This window comes from Micropterus dolomieu, linkage group LG14, assembly GCF_021292245.1.
Source record: "Micropterus dolomieu isolate WLL.071019.BEF.003 ecotype Adirondacks linkage group LG14, ASM2129224v1, whole genome shotgun sequence".
In the NCBI taxonomy this organism is placed as follows: domain Eukaryota; kingdom Metazoa; phylum Chordata; class Actinopteri; order Centrarchiformes; family Centrarchidae; genus Micropterus; species Micropterus dolomieu.
This window is the reverse complement of record NC_060163.1, coordinates 1246411-1255998: the sequence shown is the minus strand read 5'-3', so window position 1 is coordinate 1255998 and position 9588 is coordinate 1246411. Positions and strand designations below refer to the sequence as shown.

Sequence of the window (9588 nt, the reverse complement as noted above, 5' to 3'; positions counted from 1 at the left end):
TAGCCCAGAAGGAGGTGAGGATTTATTTTCTTTTACAAAGGGACTGATTTACCTGTTACCTATCAGACATGCTGCTGCTGCTGTCTTTGTCTGCTCAGGTGTCTCTTAACTGTTGCTCCTGCTGCTGATGCTGATTATTACTGCAGAATTCAGAGGCAAACTCAGTAACCTTTAAGCTGCTGCTGTCACTTTGCTTGAAGAGAACACTGCCAGCTCTGAAGCTGCCTGACCTTGGGGAAACAGCACTTCAAGATGCATATTTGCTGTTCAAACTGCTTGTGCAAATTTTCATATACGTTAGGCAGACATTTCTTCTTAAGCTATGAAAAGGTTTTGCACGTAGTTGGCATAAAGCTTTTCAGACTGAACCTGGTCGTTCTTATAGAAAGTACGTGTTAGGAATTGTGTTGTTATTGTCATCTGAACTGTTTAATAAAACATTGGGCAACTACTGCCAGCTTGTTGATGATTCTACAAAACCTTTTCCGTTTCCTTTTCTACACTTTTGTTTCGAATGATCAACTGCATATTTTGATTGGCTTGCTTTTAATATTCCCTAATCACAAATAGATATAGATATATATATATAGATATATAGATATAGATATATATATATAGATATATATATATATCTATATATATATATATAGAGAGAGAGAGAGAGAGAGAGAGAGAGAGAGAGAGAGAGAATATATAGAAATATAATATTTTCTTCTCCCAGATAAATATGTGTGATAGAATGGAACGCTGTTTTTTTTACAGTTTACAGTTTAGTAAGAACTTCAACGCATATGAGGGTCTGACATCAAATTATCCTCCATGAGAAAATCTCCAGACAGGTCCATGTCCCTAATTGAGCTGACAATTACACATATCTGTTTGGAAGTTCATGCTATCACTACAGCCCCATAAACACAAATACTTGGATCAGTCAACAGATCTGTTTACAGTGAAACGATGTGCTGTCCAGTCCGTTCTCTTGCTTACAACAACTTAATGATAGTGTTTATGCTTAGATCCCTCTTACATAACGTACAAGCGGCAGTATTACTGTTCTGATTTGGCACATGATTTCTGTCTGTGCGCGCGCACACACACACACACACACACACACACACACACACACATACACACATACACGTTGTATGAATCTCATCCGATAGTGTGGAAATACAGTAGGAACATTTTGTTTTTATTAACAAAATTTAGATGAATAAAGGGCTTCAAGATCTCTTACAAATCATTAATGCAACTGGTAAATTCATCTTTATATGTTCCACCAAGCAGCACTTAATATCAGCACTTTGCTGAAATTGAGTGAGACACCCACTTCCTTCTTACATTTACAGTGACTCTGTACATCTGTAGGTGCTGGGCTTTACAAAAAAAAAAAGAGCTCAATCAGTTTTACATGTGGTAAATCTAGAAAATCTTCAGGTGCTCTTGAAGTTGTGGCTGTGGCTCAGGAGTCCAGTCGTCCACTAATAAGGTTTAATCCTCACCTCCTCCAGTCTGCATATGAAAGTGTCCTTTGGCAAGATACTGAACACCAAATTATCTGTGTGTGGATGAATGATTTGTTCCATTCTGATGTGCAGTTGGCACATGGCATGGCAGCATCTGCCATGAGTGAATAAATATGGGTGAATGTGACATCACATTGTTGTTTATCCACACATCTAGTGTATATTACTTTTGTATATAACTTTTGCTTTTTGTGAGTAGCATAAAGGGAACTACAACTTCAACTCATTATACAACCTGTGTTGTATAATGTTAAATAAATCTGCCATGTACCTTGATAGAATTATGATCTGTATTCTGATCTAATCTGAATCTACATTAATTTTTTAGTTAGCGAAGTTGTACAACCTTTGCGCAGTAAATCAGTGCAGACTTTTCAAATCAATCTGCAACTAAACTGCAGCAGTGATAATGTAACTTTGACAAAGACTTGATGTAAACTGTGATGGATTTACAAAACTCAAGCAAGTATCAAGTCTTCTATTATTAGAATATTATAAAGAAATTAATGAACCAATAGCAGCCTAGAAACATACATAACATGGTTGCTTGATGTGCACAAGGGTTTGCTGTGATGAAGTACAGCCTACTGTATGTAGGCCATTTAATGCTGTTATTTGGGAAAGAGACAGTTTTGATCAATCAAAAATAACGCTCAGCTCAGATTTCATCAGGTATTGTCATCAAGTTCTATCGTGTGATAAAAATTTATCTTGTGAATCTCTGTGTTTATCATGGCAAATTGTGGTCATGGACACACCTGTAGGCTACTATATACTACCACATATTACTATGGGCTCACTCTAAAAAATAAAACATTGGGTCAACAAAAAAAATATGTTAACATTTGCCACTAGAATTTTTAAGAATTTTTAAGACTGCTGGCAGAATTACATTAATTCAAAGCAATGTTTTGAGTATGGTGAATTACCTTTTAGGCCACAATAAAACGCATTTCTAATTAACATGAACTTAATAATTGTCAAGATGAATGCAAGTAGTCATGTTGATCCAACATAATGTTTTAAGTTAGTTGAAGAAGCTTTTTGGCCACAATAAAACACATTTCTAAGTAACATGAATGTAATAATTATGTTGATCTCTGCAAGAGTTAAGTTATGTGTTAGTCTAATCATGTCTAGCTAACATTAGCCAGATAACTGGCTACCTGACTTTATAAACGTAGCTAGCCTACATGCTAACCGGAGCAGTGGCTAATGGGTAATCCCATATTACACATATTACATATGCCAAGATGTTTTCCCTGGCTACCTATTACTCCTTCATTTCAGCCTACTCAATCAGTGACAGGCTACAGCTACTAGCTAACTTTACCTCGGCACACAGACTGTACTATCAACACTGCTCAAATTGCAGAGTAAGGACTTCCAGATTTTGGTATTCTGTTACAGTAGGCTATCGCCAACAGAATCCTGAGCGAATGCAAATATGTGTAATTAAACATAAAATTACTTACTATTCAACACATTATGCTTCATTGAGTTTCAGCTGTGGCCCTGTGGTCACTCGTCTGCCTTGAACATGCCCGCACATGCAAGAGAGGGAAACTGTGGGCCGTTTACACGTCAACAATTTGTATTTTACGTTAAAAGAACTTAAAATTAAATTATTTTTTAATTAACTGAAAATGTTTAACTCTGACAAGTCATGATAGTATATTGAATCAATAGGCATAATTTGTGTGTCATCCAAGCTCAGTAAAATAACAATTACATGTAAAAAGTCTAACAGTATCTCAGAACTTGATTTTTTATTTCACAACAATAAGTAATGACTAAAGGTCCCCATAATTAGTTTTTAGAGTGCTTTAAACGATTCAGAAACAGAGCTATGTCAAATGCAAGAATTGTAGAGTCATTCCCATTTAAGTATTCCACGTTACACCCGATTTCAATATTCAGAACTACGTTTCCCATGATCCACTTCAGAAGAGCGACCGTAGAAGAAGGCGGAAACAAAAGAGGTTTTATAAAAACACAAACACATACCCGGCTGTCGAAGTACTCAGGGAATAAAGAACAGCCATTGACTTCGCCAGCAATAATATTAAAATTCAAATAAAGAGCGAGTCGAAGTGAGTTGAGGAGCGCACTGCACCAGTCAACATGGCACTGAAACGAATACAAAAGGTAAATTTGACTAGCTAGCTATGGTTGCCAGCTAATGGTAGCTAACTGGCCCAGCAGAGGCTAACGTTGGAATACATTTTCACAAAAAAAGGTTTATCAACAAAGATTCCAACGCTGTCCCTGTATTAAAACAACTTCTGGTAAACTTTGTAACGTTTTTGGAAATAATGTGTTTGTTGACACCACCCAGAATAGATACAGCAGCCAATGGCAACTTCAAAGTTTAGTGCTAGTTAGCTCGCTAACAAATAGCCACGTTAGCTTAGTAACTACTCTGGCTGCCTCCATGTCAATCTGTCACTGTTTTGAAGCTCTCTCTCAGTGTGTTCTCTTGTCTACGTAACCGGACAGCAGCCCTCTTGTACTTGTTCTGTTGTCCTCCTGGCGGTGGACAAATAATGTTACTGTAGTGACCAGGAAAGGTGCTTCACAACACAAAGTGTCTTACCCACTGCTTTTTGCTAAATGTTTGTGCTCTAACTGCCTTAATACAATAATAAATATGGATAGACACCAGGGAAGCATCACACGGTTCTAAATAACCGCAGGTTCTCACGAATGCCATTCCATTTGCATTGGGAAGTAGGTGTTAAAATGATTTATGAAGGCTTTAACATGTGTAGAGCTTTCACAGAAGAGCTCTTCATGCCACTCCTTTCCAACAGAAAAGTGCGTTGAGGAGAGGAGGACAGTAGCGGAGGGTTGAGGGAAAGCCTTTTGAGACAAGTTATTTGCTAACTGCATTTGAAACAACAAGATGGGATGTGGCACTGAAAACTGATACCATGCAGGATCCCTATGTAGCTAGTCAATGTTTTACCCATCACACCCAAATCATTGTGCCCCCTTTACCTTGATGCTGCGGATTTGTTAATTAGTGACTTAACAAATTAACACACACCTTTTAAGTTAAATATTTTGTTTACATTACTAACATTTACAGACTTTTAGTATCTGCTGTATTTTTTATATTTGTAAAGTATGGCTTATTCTGATCGCAACATCAGCACAGAATTTTGTTTCTTTTTCACAAAATACGACTTTATTGTTGTTGGTTTTTGCATGCCACCAACTTTAAACATAAACATTCATTTACTAGTAATGTGTAGAATTACTATAATATTTTCCGTTGTTTTTGCAGAAGCTTTCTAACATCGAAGAAAATAACCCAAATGGTGGTGTCATGGACAAATGTGACTTGTAGAAATTTTAAATAAAGCACTGAATAGAGCACCAGACTAAGCTACCTGATCTTGAGTAAAGATTGTTTTTTTTTGCCAAATTTCTGTACCCCATGTGTTTGTCCAGATATCTTTCTTGGAAAAACACACATGTTACACATGAAGTGAAGTCTGTATGAAATACAGAAACAAAACTGTATAGATGTCACTGTACCAAGCTCATAAAGACAGGTCACTGTGATCTCAAGTTGTTGCTCTAGTAGTAGCAGTATATTAAATTAGTACCTGTTCAACTAAATACCTAACAGCAGTATTTTTGCTCTGTTGAGCAGGAGCTCCAGGACCTGCAGAGAGACCCTCCAGCACAGTGCTCTGCTGGACCAGTGGGGGATGACTGTGAGTACGCACACACATTTCATGTCAGTTTTCTCACGTGACAGTTTATGGTTCATAGGTGGCAATAATACAGAAATGTGACAAAAATGTCTTTATCAAAACAAAATGTTTCCACTGATTAATATAAAACCAACAAAATTGGTAACTGTACAAATACACTTTGTTCTAGAAGTAGAGACAACGGCATGAACATTTTCAAGATGTATATTTTTGTCTTTTCTGATAAGAGGGACAGTAATGGCTAGGGGAGAAAGAGGATTTGGACAATTCAAGTCCAGATTCCAATCCAGGGCGTTGTGGATTCAGTTAACTGAGTCACCAAAAAGCTTTGTCGGCAACTACTTTGAGTGCAGTTCAAATGTCGAATGTTACAGATACCCGTAATTCAAGCCATTGTTGGGAAATTGGGCCCATAAATGCAGCTTGGTTAAATATTTTCCACTTATGTAACAGGAATAGGTTTATTGGGACTGACGGTACACTATAAAGTTCTCTGCTTGCAGGTGCTGCTGTGTTAATCCATCATCATAATGACAATTCACTAAGCTTTGCCTACTTAGTTTCTGTTTGCCACCTGTCAAACTTTGATGTTTTGTGCAACATGTACAGAGTTTGGAATTTTTAAGTTTTACATTTTGTAGTGTTTTTGGTTTTGGAAAGGCATAAAATGTCACCATGCTAGTGCCCCATGCACACCTCTAGAGGAGTTCAGTACATGTACGTATTAATGGCCGTCAGTGAATCTGTGAAACAAACTGACTATACTGAATCACCCTCGTAACTGCCTGAATCAGTAACTTGCAGTGGACTGCCTGTTGTATGTTACTACTTCTATAAAAACATTAAATGACACACAGAACTCTAAATACACTGTGTACTATTCTGAATGTACTATTCATTAATATTAATTAATATTAAGGCTTGCTTTACATGGTCCATGCTTGTAAAATATCCACCGTGTCCCCGTCTGTATTACCGGATTTATGCTTTTCTCAATGTTAGTCTAAGTCACTGCATCTCCTGACAGAACGCAACGGTTGAATTTCAGTGTTATGCAACAACAAAAACATTCCTGAATCCTCTGGACATAGTGTGTTGTAACTGATGGATAATGGCTGATGAACATTAGCTGCGGTTACATGAACAATACTTGAAATTGGTCTGATTAGAGACCATAACTGTTTACATGGAGCCTAAATAAAATTATTCTATAAGATGTGCATTTACATGCTTCAAAGCATTTAATCAGAATATAATTTTTTTTGACATGCACTAAATGGTTCCACCTGCTGCGAAGTGTCTAATCTGCCAGAAATATAACGGAAGAAGAAGAGAGAATGCGTTTCTGCCTACTGCATTCACATGGAATCAGGCAGACTGCAAAAGGGAGAGGAGGATGGTAAAATGATGTGAGGCTTCTAGAGAAGACCGGTAGACAGCATTGGCCTCTAAAGTTAAATTATTTTAAGTTTTTGCCGTCCTCCGTGATGGCATTTATATCCGGATGTTAGCTCCCTACACAAGGAGAAAACATGCCTGAATCCATGTGAATGCAGCACACAGCCACAGACCTGTTTTGTTTTGCTTCTGCCATGTGTCTGTCCCTCCTGGAAACTCGTTGACTTGAAGCCAGTGTTACCACCACGTGGGTCAAATCTGTGCAGAAACAATGGATTCTTTCCAGCCACAGAGAAATGATCAGATTAATGGTTTACATATCAAAGGTTTACATCACCCACCTCAACCCCATTGAAAATTCCTTCCTTCCTTCACGGATTGGATTGAGGTGGTTACATGAGATATATTCAGAATGGGCTATGATTCCAAATCCTCATTAGTGGACCATTAGGGTCCATGTAAACACAGCTATTGTGTCTGTGATGTACAGCTTACATTCTTCTGTCTTTCTTTCTCCCTTAATTGCTTCTAGTGTTTCATTGGCAGGCAACCATAATGGGTCCGGTGAGTATTACGCCATCACTTTCAGTCCTCTCTCAAAGACTCCTGTGCTTGTGCTACATTAGAAATGGTCTCTTAGTAGCTATGGGTACTTAAGATTCAGTGTTTCCCCTACCGTTGTTGTGGCTGTGTGGGTGGAGTCAGATATTCCGTTTGTGAGAGTACCATCGTCAGACCCACTTATTACAGTGTGTTCAGCAGCATGTGAAGGCTGAAACCATTTTTCATTTATTTTATGATTGTGTTTGTACCAAATTATTGATAGATTTAGAATATTTCAAGACACTGGTTCAACTATTACTTTGCTGAAAAGAAACATTTTATTTTATTACAAAAAAGATTGATGTTGATTGTAAAAGAATATATATTTTGAACCTCTTTATTTTATGGAAAGTTTTACATTCAAAAATTTTCTAAGAAGAAACCACAATTACCACATTTTAAGACATTTTAAGAAGAAATTAAACATTATATTGAAACTATAAACTATATTTGAAGGAATACTAAAGAAATCAAAACAGTTAAAATATGTAAAGATTTAAATATTTTTCTTTAATGACATTGTTGTTTGTTAGATGATACACCTTTGTTATTTGTTTATAGTTCTGTTATTCTGTCATTTTATGTACTTTTGTTTTGACTAAAGATCTTTTTAAGAGATGAATTCAAGATAAAAAAAAGCAACATGTGGAAGCTGTCAAGTTTATTATGGAACAATTCACAATACATGTACATTATAGTATTTAATATCCTACTGTTGTAATACATTTGTCGTGAATTGTCCCATTAAATAATTGCACATACATTTGAATATTTCTATATGCATATTTGCATGATACATTAAATTCATTGATATTGAATCAATATGTAATATTTGTTGTTGAATTCTATTCATCCACCACATGATTACACTCTTTCTGATTACTAAATGTGCTTAAATTGTAAAACAAAGAAACCAAAAACATTGGTAAAAAATTGTATGGAATCTGGCAACAGCTTAAAACGTATTTCATAGGGCTCTATCCATGGTCTCGTCGCCCAATATGTGAATATTGTATAACTGTAGCAAGCTCCATCAGGAGGTAGTAACTTTAGAGGTAAAAATGTCGTAGTGGAACGGAGAATGTGCTGAACGTCAACAGGCAAAAATTTGTGCACTGTGTCTATGAGGACACCACATAACACACCCGCTCCACGACACTAGTAGTTTCGGGGGGTTTACCACCCCCCTGAAAAAAATCCTTGGGGAAACACTGAGTTTGTTTACCATTGTTTTAGATATGACTTTAAGACCACAGAGGGGATTTGTTTGTACTACTTTTTGTATTACCTTTCAGTAGTTTTGCATCCCGTCATAGTACTTGTGTCACACAATGTAACTCTGCTGAGCCAAAGTGTGACATGGAATCAAATTTTTGCAGCTTAAAAGTGTACTTGCCTATTTTTGAGTGAGGATAAGTGTTGTAAGGGAAAATAACAGAAGGAGAATTAATAATTAATAATACAGAACTAGAAACAATCTTTAGTCAAATAAAATCTCTCGTGTATAAGGCAAAACACTGTTGCGGATGTTCATTGAGAAATTGAAACATATTTTAATGGAAGCTGTATCACAAAGTCAGATTAGCAAATGCTATCCTGCTCAGGAGCAGTCATTTCAGACAGTATTTGGAAGTCAAACTAAAATTGAGCACCACCTCTATGATCAACTGCTCATGTTGGTTGTCCCCTGGAACCTATTTTTAGTAATGCTGCTGCATTCTGAGATCTCATCAATTAACTCCCTGAGTATGTTATCCTAACAATTACAACAAATGGCCTGGGCAACAAAAATATAACATGTTATTATAAACTGTAGTTTTCCATTACTTTTTTATTTTTTAACATAATTCACAACATGATTTTGGTCAGACAGAACGGATCACATTAATTAAACTTTCTTCAATAGACTGTAGCTAGTTTTCATGTAGACTTTTAGCTAGTAAAGGAGACCCAGTGTAACCTACAGTGGGGGGAAAAAAGTATTTGACCCCTTGCTGATTTTGCAGGTTTGCCCACTTACAAAGAATGCAACAATCTACAATTTTAATCATATGTACATTCTAACAGTGAAAGACAGAATCCCAAAGAAAATTCCAGAAAATCACATCATATGAATTTATAAAAATTGATAACCATCTGATGAGGAAAAACAAGTATATGACCCCCTACCAAACAGCAAGTATTCTGGCTCCTACAAGCCAGTTAGTCTTTCTTTAAGACACAGCCCCAATCCCAACCAATTATCTACATCAAATACACCTGCCTCACCTCGTTACCTGTATAAAAGACACCTGTCAACACCCAAACAACCAGCATCCAACATCACCACCATGGGC

General features: G+C 36.7%; 1 protein-coding gene and 1 long non-coding RNA gene across 3 annotated transcripts in view; one reads left to right on the top strand and one right to left on the bottom strand.

Annotated features, from left to right (window-relative positions):
• ipmkb (inositol polyphosphate multikinase b) overlaps positions 1-3102 on the bottom strand; it is a 34704-nt gene extending 31602 nt beyond the window's left edge. The window contains exon 1 of one of the 2 annotated variants that reach the window (XM_046069310.1): positions 3002-3102. Coding sequence is in view for 1 of the 2 variants with exons in the window: in XM_046069311.1 (XP_045925267.1) it covers positions 3002-3023 (22 nt within the window). In the remaining variant the exon portion in view is untranslated. The remainder of the gene's footprint in view (positions 1-3001) is intronic. The other variant, XM_046069311.1, reaches the window with a different exon arrangement.
• A 370-nt stretch (positions 3103-3472) lies between these two features.
• Positions 3473-7312, top strand: LOC123983170. The gene is made up of 3 exons (XR_006828146.1): positions 3473-3674; positions 5188-5251; positions 7182-7312. It is a non-coding gene; the product is annotated as an uncharacterized LOC123983170 (long non-coding RNA).
• Positions 7313-9588: the final 2276 nt, after the last annotated feature.